At 37.6% G+C, this 22,043-nt stretch overlaps 1 protein-coding gene and 1 long non-coding RNA gene across 3 annotated transcripts in view; one reads left to right on the top strand and one right to left on the bottom strand.

The window, feature by feature from the left end:
- clmn (calmin) overlaps positions 1 to 11,447 on the bottom strand; it is a 28,687-nt gene extending 17,240 nt beyond the window's left edge. For both annotated transcript variants that reach the window (XM_005814305.2, XM_023352986.1), the window contains exon 1: positions 11,175 to 11,447. In XM_005814305.2, the coding sequence (XP_005814362.1) occupies positions 11,175 to 11,259 (85 nt within the window). In that variant the 5' untranslated portion in view covers positions 11,260 to 11,447. The remainder of the gene's footprint in view (positions 1 to 11,174) is intronic.
- Positions 11,448 to 18,760: 7,313 nt separating this feature from the next.
- On the top strand, positions 18,761 to 21,911 carry LOC111612186. The gene is made up of 3 exons (XR_002754460.1): positions 18,761 to 18,815; positions 20,369 to 20,446; positions 21,821 to 21,911. It is a non-coding gene; the product is annotated as an uncharacterized LOC111612186 (long non-coding RNA).
- The last annotated feature ends 132 nt before the right edge of the window (positions 21,912 to 22,043 follow it).

The raw sequence follows: 22,043 nt of genomic DNA, 5'->3' as shown, positions 1-22,043 counted from the left end.
ACAGATGCTGCACTCCATGTTTGTTTGTGTTATCAGATCCGATAATGGAGGCTATTTATTAGCCTCGGGCAGGAACAGGTGCAGCTCTACAGCATGGAGTTAAACAGCAGATCAGAGCCGTCAGTCACATCAACAACCTGACCCTGATCAGTTTAAATGAGTGGATCCTTTCTTTAATCTGATGAAACATGAGCTCGTGTAATTAAACAGCAGAAATCCAGCCAGCTGTTCCCTAACAGACTGTTTAATGTGTCTGACTGCGAGCTAACGATACAAGTCGGAGTCTTCCTAACATCGTTAACCTTCAAAGAGCTCTACACTGCAAAGACACAAAATCTAAACAATGTGTGTTTGGTCTAGTTTCAACTGCAAGTATCTTTGTACACTTGAATTAAGACAAAATTACCTTACAAGTAAGGAGATGTAGGAGCAAGTAACTTTTCAGCAAGATTTTCAGCAAGATAAGGAACATTTTTAAGTAAAAAGTCTCTTAAAAATGATGAAAATTGCTAGTTCCACTGGCAGATTATTTTATTTATAACAAGACATTTCTCACATGTTATAAGTGAAATAATCTGCCAGTTGAACTAGTATTTTTTTAATCAACAAAAAGAAATGGCTTACTTTAAATAAGCTTCTATATCTTGCTGGAAAGTTACTTGTAAGTTAGTTTTGTCTCATTTCAAGTGTACAAAGATATCTTCACTAGACACTAGACAAAAATATTTGGTGATATTTTGTGTTTTTGCAGTGTAAACATCTGATCCTGGTCTAAACCTCTCCTTAAACACAACCATGTCCACTGATTCCAGTTTATGCAATGCTGAGGTGTGATTTCTCCCTAAATGCAGTCTCTGTGAGCCACGTTTCACCCTGACGTCTCTGATTACAGGGCTCTTCCTCCTTGTTCCTGCCTACATGGGGACTATCTGACTCCCAGCCACAGAGTTTCTCCTCCCGGGTGCCAATTAGAGCCGAGCAGCCGACTTCTTCCTGACGTCCTCCCACACGGAGACAAACCGAGCCTGAACACTGACTCAGAGATGAAAGATGACGAGCGACACCGCTGAGAAACGATCAGAGCGGAGGTGTGAATGTGGCTGCAGGAGTCGCAGGAAGAGCTGCGGCGATGGTAAAATATTCATGAGGGATGGGATGGTGGGTGGGGGTGTTCCTGAACACTGCAGTGCTGCGTCGCCTCGGTTATGTAAGATCACAGTTCACAGGGAGGCTGAGAGTCTTCATCACTCCATCTGCTCACGTGTTCCACCGAGTTTCATAAACGCCTATTAGAGAACAAGTTTCACTGAAATAATCATGTTATAAACATGATGAAGTCTAAATCAAAGGTGTTAAAGTTGCTACTTCCCTCCCATCACCCTCACATCTCATACTGGTTTCTAACTCCACGGCCTGTCACTTCATTCATTATTTCACTATGTGATGCTCCTGAGTCAGAGTCTCTGTATCTGCAGAATATATGAATGCAAAGCTGGTATTTCTAATCAGATCTACTCAGTGTCTCTTGATTCCTGGTTTATTATATAGTTTGCTGAAGCCCTGATTTGTAAATATCTCCAAACTAAATAGTTTTATTGATGCACTGCTGCTAATCAATCAATTCAATTTGTTTGCCTGGTTTCAGAGAACTTTACAGAATTTCCTCCGCTTGGAGGAAATTCTGTAGGAGATTTCGCAAAACACGAAATCTTACCAAGTATATTTGTCTAATTTCTAGTAAAAATATCTTACTACACTTAAAATAAGACAAAAATAGCTTATAAGTAACTTTTAGCAAGTCACAGAAGATTATTTCAAGTCAGTAATTGTTAAATATTTCTAAAAAGTTCCACTGGCAGATTTTACGCACTTATGGGAAAATGTCTTGTTATAGGTTAAAAAAATCTGCCATTTGAACTGGAGCTTTATATTAATATTCAGAAATTAGATTAGATTAGATTTTGTGTTCAGAGCCAGCAATCAGGAATCTGTTCAGAGACATGAATCTGTTCAAGAGCCACTTCAGACTCCCGAATATCCCAAAATGTATTTTTATTCCTGAAAAAAAAATCTGGGTAACTAAAAAAAGCAAAACATAAACAGCAAAAACAGGCAGAAACATGAATGTAACGGTGCTTAAACTTGGAAAGATGTACAGTTGATGACAGATAACCAGACAAAAAGATGAACTGATGTTGAACTGATCAGAGTCGGACGGAACCGGTTTCACTCCTGCAGTCGGTCAGTTATTAACAGAGTCGATCAGCCGCTTCCATCACTGTGCACTCCCATCCACATAAACACGTTTCAGTGCAGAAACATTGATGTGACACACTTTTAGCTCTTTAACCTCAGCCGATCAAATGGGTTCAGATCAGTTTAGGTCAATCAGAACGTCTACGGAAATCACAGAGAAACATCTGGAGCTGCATCTTCCTCTCTAGTTTAAAACCTGACTCCTGTTCTCCGTCTCGCTGCTCAAAGTTCAGTGAGCTGATAACGCAAACTGTGCTGGAGGTCTTTGACATGCCGTTCTCTCTCAGAGTCTCTGCAGTGGCTTTTTGTGGAGGTCAGGTTGTGGCTCCATCCTGTCAGCTGACAGCAGCCTCACTCTGTAAGTGCAAGCTCCAAGTTAATCCTGATTGCGTTTTAATGGATCCTTATCAGCACCATAAACCGACTCAGGAGTCCTGCAGCAGAACCATAAATACCCGAAGCATCAGCTGGAAGCAGAGCTGAACGCCAGACAGATAACAGAAGCTTCCAGAGTCATAATTAGAGGCAGCATGTGGGAGAAATGTTTATGTTTCAGTTTTATCTCTTCAGAGATGTTGCAATTAAAAACCGCATCTAATTCATCAAACGCTGAGATCAAAAACCTTGACAACTTTCAGATTTAATTAATGTCTGAAAAACTCAGATTTTGCAGAAATAATCTGAAAATAAAATCTAAAGATCAGACTGAACCTTCAGGAAAATCCTGGACTGTCCTCCCTCTGATGATGTTCTGTTCCTTTCACTTTATCTGAGAGATCAGACAGGAAACAAGTTAATGAACCTGAAGTGCCTCCATGAAGCAGCACAGGAACAAAGTCGAGCTGCTTCAGCCCAATTTCAGTCACCGTAAGGTAACCGTTTGATCCGTCACATCAGATCAGGTCAGATCAGAGTGAGAGCTCAGCGGCTAAAATCACTCTGCACATTATCAAAAAGCAGCCGCAGCAGCTCGTTACAGCGATTAAACGGGGAAACTCCGAGATACGAAGGGATCAGCTCCAGACGCTCGCAGGTGAACTTCCTCTGCAGACACAAAATGAGCGTTTCAGGCTGAGATGAAGCAGAGCAGGTAGTGAAGGTTTATATAAGCTGCAGGTCAGACTCAGAGCATTTCCTCAAAAACACAGCAAGGGAAGAAATCACTTCAGTTAGCTAAAATAAAAATCTAAAAGTTCAGTTTCAGAGTCTGTGTATGGGCACACTGATCAATCTTTTGATAACAAATATAAATTTCTGGTTTCCTTCAAGGTCTTGTCATATTGACTAAGTAGGATATTTTTCCTAGGTATATATGAAGAGAAGAAAATGCAAGTTTGTAAAAAAAAGAAGAAAGGAATTACAAGCTTACAGAAGCAAAAGGAAATTGGCCCCTAGTTGTTTTGTTGCCACATCTCTAGTCAGTATTAAGGCTGGGCGACGGAGTCGATTTATTCAGCTTTGCTTTACATGTATAAAGTTACAGAATTTCAGCTATTAATTGCCTTTGCAACCATTGTTCATGTTATTAGTTTGTAAAGGCAAACAGCTCTGGAAGAAGGAGTTCTGATAAGGAAGAAATGTTAAATGAACAAGCGTGAAGTAAGCCTAGAGAGGAGATTTCTGTTCATTTGAACATTGTTGCTTGGGTTTATGGTCCCGTTTGGCAACTACTCTGACAAAAGGATGACAAACTTCACGAATGCTGTCACCATCCAAGCTTTGTGTCTTGATTTTCACAGTTCTTAACCAATCTGTTGCATTTTCCAGTCACTTTGTACAGTATTCATTTATTATAAGTATTAATTTGTAAAATGGCTGATTTTTATAACAGCTTTTGCACTGTTGCCTCTTTGGGCCAGAGTTCTTTTGGAACAGGCCTTAAATCGACTCATACTTGTTTTTTATCATTTCAGAGTTCCTTTATACATTATGTTGTTTTATTTTAAACCTAAAGTCTAAATATAAAACAAACAAAAAAATTAAAATTAAAAAGCACAAGACTATTTAGACCAATAAATCCTCTACCAAATTGTGTCAGCTGTTTTTATGTAGCTGTTTTATGTGTTTTGCAAATAATTTTGTGGCCTTGTCTCAGTTTAGCATTTATGGGGTCTGATTTTTGGTCAAAGGGGTTTGCATTTGCATTATGACTTGATTTTGCAGATATATTTGTCAATCTAATAAACAGCAGCAGGTCTGCATGATGGGGCAAGTTGGTTGCATTTTACAACTGTTTCTGCATGTTTGGACATATGGATGCATTGCAGCTTGTTTTGAAACTGAAGTGGTTAAAATCCTCAAATTTGCTGTTGGATTCTCTGGTAAAACAATTTCAAATGTTGTTGCTTTGGTCCTGTTGATTCACAGTTCATAGCTGCATTGAAGCATTCCAAATTATTAGAGATAAAGCACAAATTTTATACACTGTGACATAGATCATGTTTCACAATGATAACATACTATATCAGGATATTAATTTGAACTGCATGTTCAAATGTAAAGCAGCTTCATCATAACAATGGTAAAAAACACAGTTAACCTCAAACGCCACTGCAACAAACCCAGTTAAACATTGAGAAGCATTAACAAACTTCCAGATAAGTGTGAACCTGACCAGATGCCTTCCCTTTTTATCCCACAGCACCTGAACTCACCAGCTACACACCGGCACAAACACAGCAGAGCCGACACAGGAGGTTTTCATTTGTTTTTGGCTTTTAACTGAATTGAAAAAGAAAAAAAAAAAAATCTAATCCTAAACGGAAATTAAATTTCAGCTGAGAACAAGCAGTGTTTACAAAAAAGTCACAATGCCATAAAATGTTATTTCTCACAAAAAAGAAAATCTTCACCTGAACTGCACAAAAACAGAGACATGGAAGAGTCATCGCTTCCTTGTAGTGTTGGCAGGTTTTCCTGTCAGAAACACACAGTGATGGACAGACAGCAGAAGAGGAGTAAGGCTCAATAAAAGAACAATTAAGATGTCTTGTCAAGATGTTGTCATGGAAACAAATAAAAGTACGAAACGTTGACAAGAAGTGCTCAGCGACGCTCTGCCTTGTACTTTCAAAAACTAAGGCCTCACAGAGCTTCAAGTGTGTGTGTGGGGGTGGGTGTGTGTGTGCGCGTGTGGGGGCGTGTGTGGGGGTGGGTGTGTGTGTGCGCGTGTGGGGGCGTGTGTGTGTGTGGGTGTGTGTGTGCACTCAGGCCTTATTGAAACCACCTGCTTCTCATAAAAAGCAGCATTCCAGTCCAGCCGTGAGCTCGACGTCCTGACATCAGACACAAAGAGACCAGTGACCTTTCTGAGAGGGCCGAGGTATTTTTAGGGTAGGAAATACGGAAATGAAGTCACCGTCACAAACTCAGCACACTTTATTCCTCTGAAGGTCCACCAGACCGCAGCAGTTCGGGTCAGAATCCAGCCTGACGACAACAGAACCAGCTTAACCTGAAGAGGCTCTTCACTCAAGCCATTTGAAAACTGATTCAAGCTATTTCAGATGTACAGTACAGACCAACTGTTGGACACACAGTTGTGTCCAAACTTTTGGTCGGTACTGTAGTTCTGAGCTTTCTGTCTGATCAAAGATCAATACTTCCAACAGCCTTCACCCGAATTGAACAGAATTGAATGACGCAGAACCACCAACAATAGTCCGAAACAGGTGAGGTCATCAGAGTTGTGTTGTCATCATTTTTTTCTGCACATGCTCAGATAGTTTGACTGAACTCTGCAGGAATCCTGACACGTTTCTGCTTGGACACGTATGACGGGCAGAGGGTGCACACAGACAGCAGAAACAAAAACAAAAGTCAGTGTTCCTGCCTCTGAACCTGATGAACATGATCTTCCTTTTCAGAGGAGCAGGCCACCAACAGAGGCTCCACATGGCGGATCGGGTTCTGAACACAACGATACAAAGCTAAGAAGAAACAAACTCAAAGAGCTGCAGGAGAATTTCAAATCAGAGGAAATATGTCTGCTTTATTACACAGTTAACTGTCCAGCCTATTCATCACTGTGTTGCACTTATCCAAAGGTTGGTGCAGTCTTAAATGACAGTTATTCATCCAAACTCAGATAAATAGTGATTAGACTCGTAGCAGCACGGTGTTGAAGTCAAAATCTGAATGAAGTGTTCGTTCTAATTCAGATCTGACAGGAGAGGAACAGATGATGAAGTAATGAGTGGGAGACGTTCTGCTTCAAGGTTATTTTTACCACCATCAGTGAAATTCTTCTAAACAGGAGAGAATTTCAGCTAAAAAGAGCCTTTTATGAAGCATAAACCCTTTAAGGAGACAATGTCAAATTAAAAAACGTATCTAAAAAAGCAGCACAACAACTCCTCTAAAGAAACACTATAACAATGTCTAAACTTCTATAAAAACATAACATAATACCCCCTACGGATATAGTGTAACTGATGTAACATCTCCTGATGATACAATGTAACAATATAATAACTCTTCTGGGAGACAATGTAGCAAATCCTTCAAGAAGAAACTAAAAATTTAACAATTCCTCTAAGAAGTGCAACAATGTAACAACACCTCTAAAAATGTAAGAACGTCTCTACAGTAGAAATTAAATTATGTAACAGCTTCTCCAAACGAAGCTTTTACATAGCTGTTACATTGTAACCTTCCTTTCTAGAAGGATTTTTGATTTAATCAAAAATCAAAATCAAATTGTATTTGTATAGCACATTTCAGCAGCAAGGCATTTCAATTACCATCTTTAAAGAACTAAATAAGCAATGTGAGAACTCCTCTATGCTGAAAATCTAGCTTTTTAAAGAAATAATGTATCAAAGTTTAAAACAAGACCAAAGAAAACATCTTGTTTTATAAAGTACTGCACCAACTTCTCAAAAGAAAATAAAACGTACAATAGTGACAACTTCTCTAAGGAGACAATGCAAGAATCTGACAGAATAACTTCTCAAGTATTAACCTGACAAACTCTTTAAGAAACAGTATAATATATCCTTTTTTAAAACAATGAAACAACTCATCTAAATATATAATGCAAAGAAAATCCTTAAAGGAACTAAATGTAATGGCATCCATGCTATACTAACCCTAAACCTTAGACACAATACAGACAATAAGTCAGTTAGAGATGATTTGAAAATAAACATGCAGCTGAACTCATGGATCAGATTCACTGTACTGATAAATGTAATAACAAAACAGGTCAAAAGATACAGATCAGTATCAGAAAAAAAACCCAAACCAGTTTGAGTTCATGAAGTTCAACAGAAACATGAGGAGCAATGCGTTCAGAAGCCACAGTTTACTCACACTCCACTGTGCACATCTACTGCATCATGTTTTTGGTTTTCTTTCTAATTATGTTTTGCTTTTTTATTTCAGCATCGTTTCCTCCTACCTGAGTAATTAGTGCCAGGCAGTCATTAAAGCGGTTTCATACACCATCGGTTAGCTCACAGAGAAATGAGGCAGCAAGTAGCTGGTATGAGATTCAGGCTTTAACTGCCTGCTTAAAGGAAAAAAACAACAGTTTATCCCTGTGATTAGTTGCAGACTTAAAACTTGTAGTTATTTTTTCCTCCTAGATAATAATCTCCAAGCAAAACAAGGTGAAGCTGTGAGCATCAAATTATTCATGAATGGCTCTAATATCTTTATGAAAAAATTTTAAAATGCACAAATGTTTCTCCTGATAGTTCTTATCTGAACATTACGTAGTGTGAGCTTCGGTTTGGATACTGATCGCTCCTCTGGTTCCTGCAGCTTTGGAGGTGGGAGGCAGATCTGTGTGGGATGTGTGATGCGTTCAGCTCTGATCTTTTCCTCGACTCGCTGTGTTATGCAACAATCCCCCGGTCAGTGTTCTCACTGCTTCCACTCATCAGATGCTTCAGCCCACAGAGCTGCAGAGACACACTGCGAGGAGTCGTCAAAACCCGAGTTCGCAGGAACAGATCAGGGATGTTTGGATCAAACGGGCCTGGGATCTGATGCTTTTCCATTGAAAAACACTGATTACAAACAGGGCTGACACATCCAGAGCTCAATCTGAAACAAACCAAACTGCAGCATCTATTTACTTCAGCACTGAAACCAACCAAGCCATCAAACCAGATCCAGATTTTCATCTGACATTGAGTAACCTGGCAAACCCTCATTTGAAGCTACAAAAATTATATACAGCTATAACCTAACAGTACTGACCAATTAAAGATGTTGCTTCATCGCTTCACGGTGTTGTTTAACACATCACTGTGCAGAGAAAGCACAAGTGATGAGATCAATATACAGACTCCTGCATCATCAACCAGTCAATAACCCAATACTGCAGAAAAACTAAAGCTTTGTTGCAAATCCTTCACAAAGAATCAAATCCACATTTATAGCATTGTAAATGTACACTCTGCTTCTTTATTTATGAAGTAAAACCCACACAACATACTGAGGCATCAAATTTAATGTCTGGAGGTAATTTGGATTTTAATAAGAAATGGAAAAGTCTTTGTTCTTAAGTACTGAGAAGTGATCTTTATTCTGTGGGTGCTGAATCAACCAGGAGATGAACAACAGACTGAACACAGACTGGACTACTGAAGAGTTGCGGCAAAGTAAACACAGGAACTGCTGGCTGATTAACGGATGACGCAGCGCGAGTTTGGCTCAGAAGTACAGCTTTGGTCATATAACACAGATGTTGGATTTGCAGCTAAATCTGACTAAATATGTCGTACATTACACACCTGACAAAAAGTCTTCACACACCTTGACTGCGTTTTTCCTTTTTGTCATGCTACAAACACAAACTTCAAAACATTTTATTCAAATTTTATGTGAATTGTTTTCAAAATATTTTACAAGAAAATCAAAAAGATGTGGCATTAATGTGACGCCACAGAGTAAAATCCACTGAAACCAGTGACTTTCTAAAGTCTTAATTGGTAAACAAACCAATTAGGTCCACTCTTATTATTCCATATCTCTATAGATCTACTTAGTATTAAAATTCTGTAAAGTACACAGAGTTTTATGGTTGTAACATTAACAAAATGTTAAATGTGGTTGTCTATCAGGCTGTTACAACCACATCTTCTTACTCTGAGTTTTTTTAATTCTCGTGTTTCAAACTTTTTTCTCTGGTGATCCAACATGTAAGAACAGCAGAAATAGCAGTGCAGACAATATCTATAAGTTATATAAATTGGACATTCTTCAGCTGATTGTGTTTCAAATTCAATAATTTTATTATAGACAAATTTTAAAGCTTTTGTTTCAGCCTGAGTTTTCTACTTTTTTTTTTTAGTTCTGATGACTAACATAGGAAGATTTATGAATGAGAAACACTTAATTAGGAAATTGGCCAAATTCCAAATGATGCAAAAATGATGTAATATCAATTGGCTGACACTAGACTGCACCAAATAGGACATTATGACCTACACACAGATTTAAAAAAAACTGTTTTTGATAGAAGAAATAAATCCTCTTAACCTGGAGAGAGAGAAAAGCACCAAACATGTTCAGCAGAATTATTTAACACCTCAGTGCAGATTTTCTGCATAGTTTGAACTTTCTGGGTTGACGTCTGAGGCAGTGCTGGGGTCGGGGTGCAACTCCAGCCTTCAACACGCAGCATGGCTCAGGTAACGTCCACAAACAAGACGTCGGATCAAAGAAAGCTCTTTGTTATGCTGTCTGACTCCAGGTTGATCTCTAAGATGATCTAACTTTCTATGATTCAAGACTGTGTGAAAGCTCAGTTTGTATGTTTCCATAGCAACAGTTGCTCAGTGAAACACTCATCAAAGCACGTTGTGTTTTCTCTGAAGCAAACTTCATCCCTGCCAACGTAGGAGTGTTATTTTTTAATAAAGAAATCAGATTCCTGAGTTTTTCCCCCTCCTGACTCAGGCTCTGCTCAGAAAGGATGGAGTCTCTTCAGGTTAAACGCGTCTAAAATTATCAGGATTTATTTGTACATTCAAGTTGCCACAGAGTAGAGATAAACCTGGATTCCAATTAAAGTTTCAAATCAGTTTGTGTTTGTTGAGCTGCATTAACCACCGTGACGAAACAAGGCGGTTCAGTCGTTCAGTGAGCCGGTAGAAACAAACCTGTCAGCTGCACCTGACAGCTGAGCACTGAAAAATAAAGTCTCTGAAAATCAGATCACCAGACAAATCTTTTATACCGAAAGGACCACAGCTTTATTTTGAAGGAACCTGACATTGTTTATGAAGTTAATGAGGCCTAGATTAAATATTTACTCTTATCTAAATAAGATTTTATGCTTTATACTGACGCAGAAATACTAAAAAATACATTTTACAAAAGTATTAACCTGATGGGTCAATTACATAAAATTATTGTTAAAATGAATATTAATAATGATGTTTAATTTAATATATGCGAGCTTCTGCTGCTGCTTTAACTGTTAAATTATTCTTTTATTATAAATATTGAATTATTTTTGTTCTCTGAGCTTTAATTTTATTTTTCTAAAACTAAACCTGATGTAAATATAGTCCCTCCGCCCATGCGCTGCGGAGGGATACCTTCAGTCCACACTGGTGGTCGCATATCGATCTATAGCTTATAAATTAGTAAACAGGTCACGTGCAGCGGATTAGTGTTGTGGGACCCTGGTGGTTTATTTTGGCCCTGGTCCCGGCCTGGTTCTCTGATCTGGACCCGCAGGGGGAGGGAGCTCAGTCTGGAAGAATGGCCAGAACTCCTCCATCACTGGGCCGAACCTCCAAACTTTGTCACGCACTGTGCACGGGGAGCTGCGCGCCCCTCAGGAGGAGGAGGCTCCTGGAGCTCCGCCGCTCCTCTTGTTTGGTCCCCATGCTCCATCCTGAACTAAACTTCCCCAAGCACGCTTTCCACTGTCCTGGTACCGACCCAGATCCTCCTACCTTGCAGGTTCTGCACTCGGATGTCGCTGATATGTCCGATAAACTCCTCCCGCTCGAACCAGTCCTCCCAGCGGTGTCCAGCCATCCGGACAGCGCTTTAGGGATCCGGGAGGGACACGGAGCTCTGCGGCCGCAGGAGACTGCAGTCTGGTATCCGGCCGGCCCACAGAGACAGAGGGACCGCTCACATCAGCACACCCGCATCCCTGCTCCACACTGCGGCTTCTTCCGTCTCTGCACCGCGCTCAGAGCCACCGAGCTCCGGGAGGAGGAGGAGGAAGGAGCCGCTGCACCTGGTTGGTGTTCCCGAGGTGGGATGGAGCTGATCCAGGCCCCGCCCCCCAGATCCACCTCCGCCTTCCTGCACCCACACACACTCGGAGCATGAGCCACACGTACACATGCATTGAACCATAAGATGCTCTCACACACACACACAGGGCTAACCGCTGCAGTTATAGTTAAGAAATTATCTGCAGCAGGTGATGGACGTTTATCAGTCTAAAAGTCCAAAACCAAACCTGCAGCTGCAGCATCAGATCAGCAAATATTATAATTAATAGATTCATCAACAATAAAACAATGTTTGAGACTCAGCATAAATACATTTCTGGAAAATCAATGGCTCAATTATGCATTTATGGATAATAAATAAGAATTTTAATGACCCTGCAACAACACAGGGGCCAATAGTGAGAACTTAAAAGTCTAACAGTGCAAAATGGGTTTAATGATCTTCACACAACACGGGCTGTAATTATGGAGTTATTGTTAAGCTCTGGTTTAATATTACAGCGTGAAAACAGACAAACATGATGGGAATACAAAACAAATCCAGAAAACAGCATTTACTCTCTGAGTGACAGTTTTATCATATTATTCAATAATACAGCGGGAAATTAAATGTATGCACTGCAGGGAATGAGAATAAAGCCTGAATGAAGAACAAAACAGAACAAGATCTTCAACAGTAAAGGAAAACACTAACAATTTCTGTCTTTATGATTCTGGAAGATTGTCCTGTCCTAACCTACAATCCTGTTGCAAATCTATGTATTGTTGTCAAGAGATGAGAAAACCAGAGCCAACAATCCAGATGAGCTAAAAGCTATTAAAGCAAACTGAGCTTCTATCACACCTCAGTGGAGCAACAGAGTGATTGCATCCATGCCACGCTGCACTGATGCAGTAATTCATGCAGAAGGAGGCCACACTAAAGTACTGAGCTCACATACTGCACAGTTTATGGACATAATTTTCAGTAGTCCTATAAAAATCCCTTTTTATTGATCTTATTGTTCTAATATTCTGATAAATTATAACCATCAAAATGAACAGAAATAACACCTCAATCATTCTAAGAAAAAAAATCTATGATAAACGGTATAAAAGTTTTACTTTCTGAATTCAGTGACTCAAATCTGTTGAGCTCAATCTATGAAATGTTTTCCATCCCAGCAGAAGTAGAAATATGATTCCACAGGCTTTAAAAGTATGATTCTGTTTAAATAACTTTAAAATATGAAGGCCTAACTTAGTATGTGTGCATCTGGATTTGTCAGTCTGAATCACAAGCGTTCGGTTTCTCTTGCAGGCCCCGGACCACAGCAAGGCACAGAGTGGTCACAAAGTTTGTTTGTATCTCAGCTGATGTGCATAAAACCTCATTATGTCTCTAAAAATCTTTCTGCTGCCAGGGTTTGGTCACAATATGTTTATTTGTAGGTCTTTTATTGACACAGATTAACCAATTTGGTTTTAGCTCCATCTGATAAAAAATTAGTTATCACAACGTTAAGAATTACTTTTCAGGTTGTTGTGATGCAGGTTCAGTGAAATGACGTCAGGCTCTGATGCTTTTATGTTTTACATCTGGATGCAGAGTCAGAACATGCAAGCAAGTGAACAACAAACCTTAAGTATAAAAACAAATTCTAAAGATCAGAATAATTACAAAAACCAATGTCGTCATTAATCACACCTTGTGTTAATTCTTTCAGTAAAGGTTCTGTAAAAGAAAAAAAAATGCAGATAAGATTTAGACAATGCATGCAGAAAACCAAAGTTCTGGCAGAAAGCTGTGAGTCATTGTCTTGGTCTGTGGTTTTGTATGAAGCAAAGAGAACAGTTTGTGTCAGATTACAGTGTGTAAAACTCTGATAAACTTGTTACACATCTTGTTTCAATATAGAGGAATGAGGTAAAAAAAGAGCAAATGAAACAAAGTATTTTCCATCTTCAATATGTGCTGCTGAAAAACAAAGAACTGATATTGGTGGGACAGAAAGATTACGTTAAGTTAAAACAATGTTCTTGTGAATTCTCCACATCATTTTTCTTCGTCTTAATGCTTTGAAGGTGTTTTAAATAAAATGTTTAAGCTGTTTTGAACTCTACTGCAAGAAAATGACACATTAGTGACAAAAAAAATTGCTTCAGTTAACTTTCCCGTTCTGTTCAGGTCAAGGACGATTCAAAATATTTAAATCTAGGATGAAGCTACCATCACACCATTCAGCTCATCTGAGAGGGTTTAAAACTGTTTCTGACATTTCTGTCTGTTTCAGCCGCACCAGCCATCAGACTCTGAATAAACCAGATCACAAGGAGGTTCTGTTGACTCGTATCGACACTCATCAGATTCTCCTGGACAGTGTTCTGTTTTAGAACTGGATCCGGTTCAGCTGAGCCCACACAGCTGCAAGCAGAGGAGATCAGGTTCACCAGAACATTCTGGTACTGCCACAGGAGAGACAGAACCAATTAAACTTGACTATCAGATCTATTAAACTTATTTAAATGGTGCAAAATCACAGTATAAATCACTTCAACACAATATATGAAACAAAAATGTGTTTTTCACCTTTTTAACACAGAGTTCCTTTAAATCAAGGCTAAAAATCCACCTATTTAGATTTGCTTTCAACCCATAATCACTGGAACATTGACCAAAATATTTGATGTCATTTGATGATTTTGATGTTTTTATGGTTTTTTGTTTTGTGTTTTACAATGTAAGGCATTTTGAACTAACTTGTTGCTGAAATGTGCTAAGCAAATAGACTTGATTAATTGATTTTCAGTTAATTTTACATCCAGTCAACTTTAGACAATCTCTTAATGTCAACTGGTAATCAGTTATTTAAGGAAGCTTGATTCATTGCATAAAGATGATTTTATCATGTGAATGAGAGGAACCATTCCTCTTTAAAAGGAAAAAACCTCCAACAGAACCAGAACCAGGGTCAGGAAAAGGGACCATAAGTCTTGATGGGATGGATCTTTCAGAGGACAGATCAGAGACAAACCCAAAAGAGCAATGGGACAGACAAGATCACCATTACCACAGATAATAGATTTAGACAAGATCACCATTACCACAGATAATAGATTTAGACAAGATCACCATTACCACAGATAATAGATTTAGACAAGATCACCATTACCACAGATAATAGATTTAGACAAGATCACCATTACCACAGATAATAGATTTAGATAACATCACCATTACCACAGATAATAGATTTAGACAAGATCACCATTACCACAGATAATAGATTTAGACAAGATCACCATTACCACAGATAATAGATTTAGATAACATCATCTTTACCACAGATAATAGATTTAGACAAGATCACCATTACCACAGATAATAGATTTAGACAAGATCACCATTACCACAGATAATAGATTTAGACAAGATCACCATTACCAGAGATAATAGATTTAGACAAGATCATCATTACCACAGATAATAGATTTAGACAAGATCACCATTACCACAGATAGTAGATTTAGACAAGATCACCATTACCACAGATAATAGATTTAGACAAGATCACCATTACCACAGATAATAGATTTAGACAAGATCATCATTACCACAGATAATAGATTTAGACAAGATCACCATTACCACAGATAATAGATTTAGACAAGATCACCATTACCAGAGATAATAGATTTAGACAAGATCATCATTACCACAGATAATAGATTTAGACAAGATCACCATTACCACAGATAGTAGATTTAGACAAGATCACCATTACCACAGATAATAGATTTAGACAAGATCACCATTACCACAGATAATAGATTTAGACAAGATCACCATTACCAGAGATAATAGATTTAAAGTCATCTGGTGCTTTTGCTCCAGAAAACAATTAGATTTAAGTGAAAAAGGTCAAATTTCATGAAGATTTCAGTCTCTAAGAATCAAGTGGTTCCAGTCATTTCTTTTCAGCTTGAACTTGCGGTCCAGTTTTGTCCTCAGTCGTCTCTGATTCATCACTTACCGACTTCTGGTGTTATTCTGACTCTGAATGATTTAACAGCTCTGCAGAAGAACATTGTGTGATCATCAGGAAAATGTCAGCTGACTAGGTTATGGAACTGATGGTAATTGAACAAATGAGACACAGACAGATAAAGACTTAACTATTTACATATGTTCACATTTCCTCCATGTAGAATATTTCCTCATAATAGGACAGACAAGAGGTGCCCTGTTGCTCAAAGACGGACACAATCTTTTCTTTTAATGCAGAGCATAAAAGTGGATGTATATATACAGTATATTCTTTCTTTATTCTTTTTTTTCACCTAATAAGGGGAATTTTATGCATGTTTTCGGTTATATGGCTCAAAATAAAGCAACAAGTTGCAAACAGTAGTAAATTCCAACCTGTAACTGCAGGTAACAACAGTTTGGGTGTATTTTTCCTCCAGCTGCATCTCCTCATCTTCCCTGTTAACATTCAGCAGGTTGGAGTTTCTTCTGGCTCAGAAACAGGTTAGCAGGGCAGAATCACGGCCTGCAGGCTCTCAGCCAATCAGCAGCGAGAACACACATGGTACTGCAGCTATATTTAACCGACGATCTGGGTCTGAGACCAGAACTGCTGGACAGGTTTCAGTCATTTCCTTTAATTGAAGATGTTTTTACATGAAAACAGAGGTTACACTGTAAAGTTAACTTCATAGAGAAAAATCATTTAAATATAGATGAACAACATCCAGAATCTCTGCTGCTGTTGATGCCCATCTTAGAAAATATATTTTTTTTATGTAGCTGATGCAAACATTCAGTAGCAATTCATACACAAACAATACATGTTTTTGATTAGGAGCTCCAAAGATTAAAATGTGTGATATCAGATCATTTATGGAGTTGTTTTGTAGCAGATTGGTAAAAACTGACAGCTCCTAAAGCTGAGAGGAAACTCTCTGTTTCTTTGGCAAATACTGAGCACCAGATGGCAGCTCAGCTTGGTTGGACCGACTCAGAGGTAGAGGAGGAGCTACCAGAACCAGATCATAATCACACAGAGACCAGACATCATGTGATATCTCCACTTAAACCAAAACAAAAAGTTACTTATTAAACATAAAGAGAAGTCACCGTCTTCTATTTGATTTTTCCACCAGAATTTGCAAAAGATTTTCACTCTTTACCTCACAGATGATGGTTTAGATATAGTCCAAAGATGCTGTGTTTGTATCACACTGGTGTGTTAAAATAAAAAACTGTTAGTTTCAGTGTCTGGCAGTAAATGTTACAGTACCTTTTCCAAACTTTCAACCCAGGTTTAACTTAATGTTAGAGCTCCACATTGTGTGAAAAATCAATTTCCTAAAATGTCAGATAGATTGATAGAGACTTATAAAGTTACATTTTTTTATCAGTTTAATGAACTGGACCTCAAATGTTCAGATCTTCATAAAAAAAATTCTCTTTAAACAGTGTTACTTAATGTGCAATATGTTATGGTTTTTGTTTGTGTTTGCTTAGTTAAATAATTAGGAAATAGATGAGTGTGATTAAAAATATGTAAATTCTTGACTCTAAGATTGACTACCTCCAATAATCCTTCATTTTTAGCTGAAAAGTTAAAATTACTCCTGAGACAAGTCTGTTGTCTAAGTCTGTTGTGTCCCGTAAGATATCAGGAGAATTTACCCTTTAGGGAGATTGTCAGCCGTGAGAACAATATATTTTATATTTATTAAAGCAAATTTAAATAGAGATAAAATCTGTTGCAATCTGTTGGAGTATTTCTGGTTCAGCACTCTTCAAAACTATAATATATAAACAAAGCCTGAGATTCAGAACCATTCTTGGACTACCCGATCCTTGAGTGACCTTAGTTTAACTAGAATGACTCAACATAAATCAAATAAAACAAAATGTAAATAGGTAAATATTTATGTGCTTCATGTGAAGTAAATGCAGGATTTTATTTATTCTGTATCCATATTTCAAATCAACATGCAGTCTTCAACTCCTTTAGCTGCTCCTAAAATACTTGGTGTTCTTGATTTCACGTACTTGCTGTTTGATTTCTTTCTGTTATCTAAAAAAAATGCCAGTGATTCACTGTTGGTGGTTGGTAAATAGAAATTAGAAATGCCTAACATCTTTGTAAATGAATTCAGTCAGTTTCATGTGGACACCGTAAAGGTCTGTCCTATATCAGTCTGACAGAGTCCGATGCTGCCCTCTAGTGGGAATCAGTGAAAATGCAACACACCGCAAAGTGGAGTTTATTGACCAAACGCTGAGAGACATTTTAAAATCAGTGAGTGCATCTAAAGAATGCGCAATTTTTAACTTATATACTGCTAATAAATCTTGTTTACTCTATAGGACATTTGAAAAAGTGTAAAGTTTGGAAGTACACTTGTATGGAAAAGATACATAATGCAGCCCGTCGTATACTTTTAATATTCACAAAATATTAAAAGTATTCCTACTGAACAAAATCTTCTCAACTATTGCAGATTAAAGTCAGGCTTTTGTGACAAGAGAATAAATATTGAAATTCAATGGTTTGACATTTAACAGTTAAGTACAAAGATGGCAAATAAAATGTACTTGTATAGCGCTGTATATAAGCATTGAAAAAGTTAAAAGTTGGGTCTTTCCTTAAAGACAAGCTGAAATATTAAAATTAATTCAGATATTAAAAGTTCTCTTTGGGACAACTCCACAACCATCGTGTCTGCATAATATTATGACATTAATCACAACTTGAATAAAACCCCTAAACACTGATGAATATTAGGTAAAAGTGGACAACTAATTTAAGTTTCTAAAAATAAAATCAGTGATACTATTGTATTATTTGAATTTCAATTTAAATTAAGTTGTTCTTTTATGTAGCACCAGTTCATAACAAATGTCTTGAGGCACAAAAAAAAAATTCAAATTAGTTTTAAAAAGTTTCTATCTAAGAAACTTTTTCTTTTTCTACTGACAAAGATTTAACAGACAACATAATCCCGTTAGGCTGCTGTAAGACAAACTGACCACTTTTTCTCTGTCTACTTTCTTCCACTTATCTCCAGTTTCAATTTTACATTTTCTCTTTCTTTTTCTCATCATAGAAGCTTCACTCAAGAGTAAGTCACTAACGTGTCTCTAATTATTTTGTGAAGCAGAACCCTACTACATGTTTGTTATGCAAACATTTTTAAGAATGCAGTGTAAGAACTCCCCTGATGCTCCTGTCGCTGCTCCTCCTATCTGCTTTTTCTCAGTCATGGGTAAAACTCTGCCTCATTCCATGAAGCAGTTCAAGTGTATGATCATTTCTTCCTCTTAAACACTTCAGCCTGCTTGAACAAAATGTAAGTTTGCTTTCTTTTAGGTTCTACTTTATATTTAGCAAATTCTTTTAGTTTTATTCTGTTTTCTGATGCATTTCTGATGTTCCCTTCTTATTTTAACACAGTGTGTTGTTTTTCTATTCTGAAGAGGAATCTAGAGAATTACTAGAATAACTTAATTGATCATGGGTATTTTTTTCCTTGATTAAAGTGATTAATGGTTCTAATATTTGGAGCTCAAACTTTAGTTTACTATAAAATGCAAACAAAAACTTCCTTTGTGTTAAAAATGAATGTTTCTAGGTAATTATATATAGACAGAATATGTAATAGCTTTTTAAAGTTTTCCTGAAAAAGTATTGGATTTGATGAAAGTTTGTTGTGGCTTAGTAGAAGAAAAGAACATTGTACAGTTTTTTCAATTCTGTGAGATAAAGACGGCAACAGCGGAAACAACCATTGAGAACAGAACCACATTCAACTACCGAACATGAGGAACAAATTTTCACCTGAAATGTTTGTATGCTGGAACTTTGTCTCTAATGGAGAGGTTCTGCTCAAAGCACCAATAAGTGACTTTATAACTTGGAACTGAGTACAAAGACTGTAGGCTGTGATGCATTTATTCATAAAGTTTTACAAAATGTGTAAGATCAACTAATGATCTGACAAATGTGTGTGGATGGTGCTTTGGTGGCAAACACTGACATTGTAGGTCAGAGTCATACAGAGACCTTTGGTGTGTCAGAGATAAAAAACCGACACATGAACAAGATCTTAAAACATCGTACAACATAACAACCCATATTAATCAATAATCTAATATGGACTTGGATCATTGACTTGATCATAACCTTCATCCTCAGAGAGGTGAGCTGATTGTGACTGTGTGAAGTGCAAATATTATGCATCTATATGCCAGATATAGAAATTAAACTTGCTGATCAATTGATTAATTAAATTGTTCTCAAGAATGAGTGTGTGGGTGGATGATTGTTTGTCCTGTCTGTCTCTGTGTTGCCCTGTGATGGACTGGCTATCTGTTCAGGGCGTAGTTCGCTTCTTTCCTGTTGACCACTGGAGCTAAGCATGAATGGATGTTTTGAGGTTCTCAATTGATTCTCAACCAAATACACAATCTTTACACTAATAACTCTCAAAGCAACTGATAACAGCAACAAAAGCAACTTTGAGAAAAAAAAATTCAAAGAAGTTCTCACTAAAAGATTAAATGTCAAAATCAACCAGGTGGTTTGTGTGACACCTGACGTTCTCATCTGAGCCTAAAACTGTGTCATTTTTGACCAACTCATGTTGGTGGATAACACACAGTAGTTTGATACATTTGCTTTATGAGTTATAACACATACATATCTCAAGCCTTGTCTTAGAACACCTTATGAACTGTTTATTAGTCCTGATAATATTCTCACGGTAACATTTCCAACAGGTTATAATGGCATCAAAGATTACCCAACTTTTCACTAGACATAGCTAATTATGGTTTTTTGCCACTATCCACTGACCGAAGAAGAAATTCTTGAATATTAATAGTCCTTCTGCACTTCCTTCAGCAAAACAACTTTGGGAATGTTGTTAAACTACCTTCGTCCATCACTAGTGGCAGACAGATTCCTCTGTGCAGCTTATCTGTGAGTATCTCTGGAATGGAGAGTTTATTATTCTTCTCTTTCAACACTTAAGACCAATTGGACAAACTGTAAGCTTGCTTGGGTTTTATGTTGACAATTGAAATTAGGAGTTTGATCTGAATTTAATGAATATGCTTAATGTTTATGGTTCCTTTTTAAGCTAAAAACACAATGTGACATTTGCAAAACAATGTCCAAATCCCACAGTTGTAGCAGTAGCCTCTCAAAAGTTTGATCCAGAGGAACAGTAAACTTGCAGAACTAGAAAAAATAGATTTTTATCTGGCTGCAAGGCAATGATGGTAATCTGCTTTATGTAATTTTCCACAATAGCTGCATCATGACTTGTCTCAACTACTAAACAGAATAAATTCAAAGTGGAAAAATGTGAAATCAATAAAGTAGACAGCAGCATAATTGCTCATTTGTTAGTTACTTTAGATAAAAGCATCAGTCACATGCAAGAACAGACATACATACTATCATCTGAAGAACATTTCTAGGATTAAAAGACTATGTCTCAGAAAGGTCTAGAGAAACTCATCCATGTGTTTCTTTTTAGTCGCATTGATTACTGCAATAGTGTTTTCACATATCTGCCTAAAAATCAATTAGTTGCAGCTGATCCATCTGTTCACGTTCTCACTAAAACTAGCATGATAGAGCACGTCACCTTAGTTCTAGAGTCTTTACTGGCTCCCTGTAGCTCAAAGAATAGATTTTAAAATACTGTTAGTTTATAAATCTTAGCACCACAATACATTAAAGATCTGCTGTTATCGTATCAACCTTCCAGACCCCTTAGGTCTTCTGGTTTTGGTTTGCTTTGCATCCCCAGAACCAGAACCAAACAAGGAGAAGCAGCATTCAGCTTCTATGCACCACAAATCTGGAACACGGTTCAGAAAATCGCAAAACAGCTGAAACACTGAGTCCCTTTAAATCAAGGCTATAACCCCAGCTGTTGAGATTTGCCATTGACTGACACTAACTGGAACATTGATCAATGTATTTGATTTATATTTACTTGATGATTTTAATGATACCATTTGACAAAATGTAATACTTATTGATTGTTTCATAATTGGTTACTAAGTTATATTTTATTATGTAAAAAAACAGTGCCCTGTTGCTGAAATGTGTTAGACAAATAAAACTTGACTTGGGCTGAGGCTTGTCCATTACTGAGGCAGAAGGCATTCTCCAGATAAGATTTGGCCCTGAGAAGTTAACAATTCTTAGAATGTAGGGTTGTCATGGTTAACAAGGAGAGAGGGAGGAAGGGAGGAAGGGAGGAATGAAGGAAGGAAGGAAAAAAGGAAGGCAGGCAGGCAGACAGGCAGTGCAAATAATTGATGTATGTTTCCTTTACAGGTGAAATGTGTGAGGTGTAGCTGTGAATTTACCAGCATGGATCAGAGGAAGGACAGAAAAGAAGGAGCCACTTCTGCTTTTACCACACAGACTGTAGAACATGAGAGATCAGATCAGAGGTGAGATCACCAACTATAGTTGTGCTCAGTCATTATCACATATATCTGCCACGGTATTCTTGGTATGTAGATAGGAACATATACTGTATCTAACATATTCTTAT

This window comes from Xiphophorus maculatus, chromosome 19 (genome assembly GCF_002775205.1).
Source record: "Xiphophorus maculatus strain JP 163 A chromosome 19, X_maculatus-5.0-male, whole genome shotgun sequence".
Classification (NCBI taxonomy): Eukaryota; Metazoa; Chordata; class Actinopteri; order Cyprinodontiformes; family Poeciliidae; genus Xiphophorus; species Xiphophorus maculatus.
This window is presented reverse-complemented; position numbering and strand designations above follow the sequence as displayed.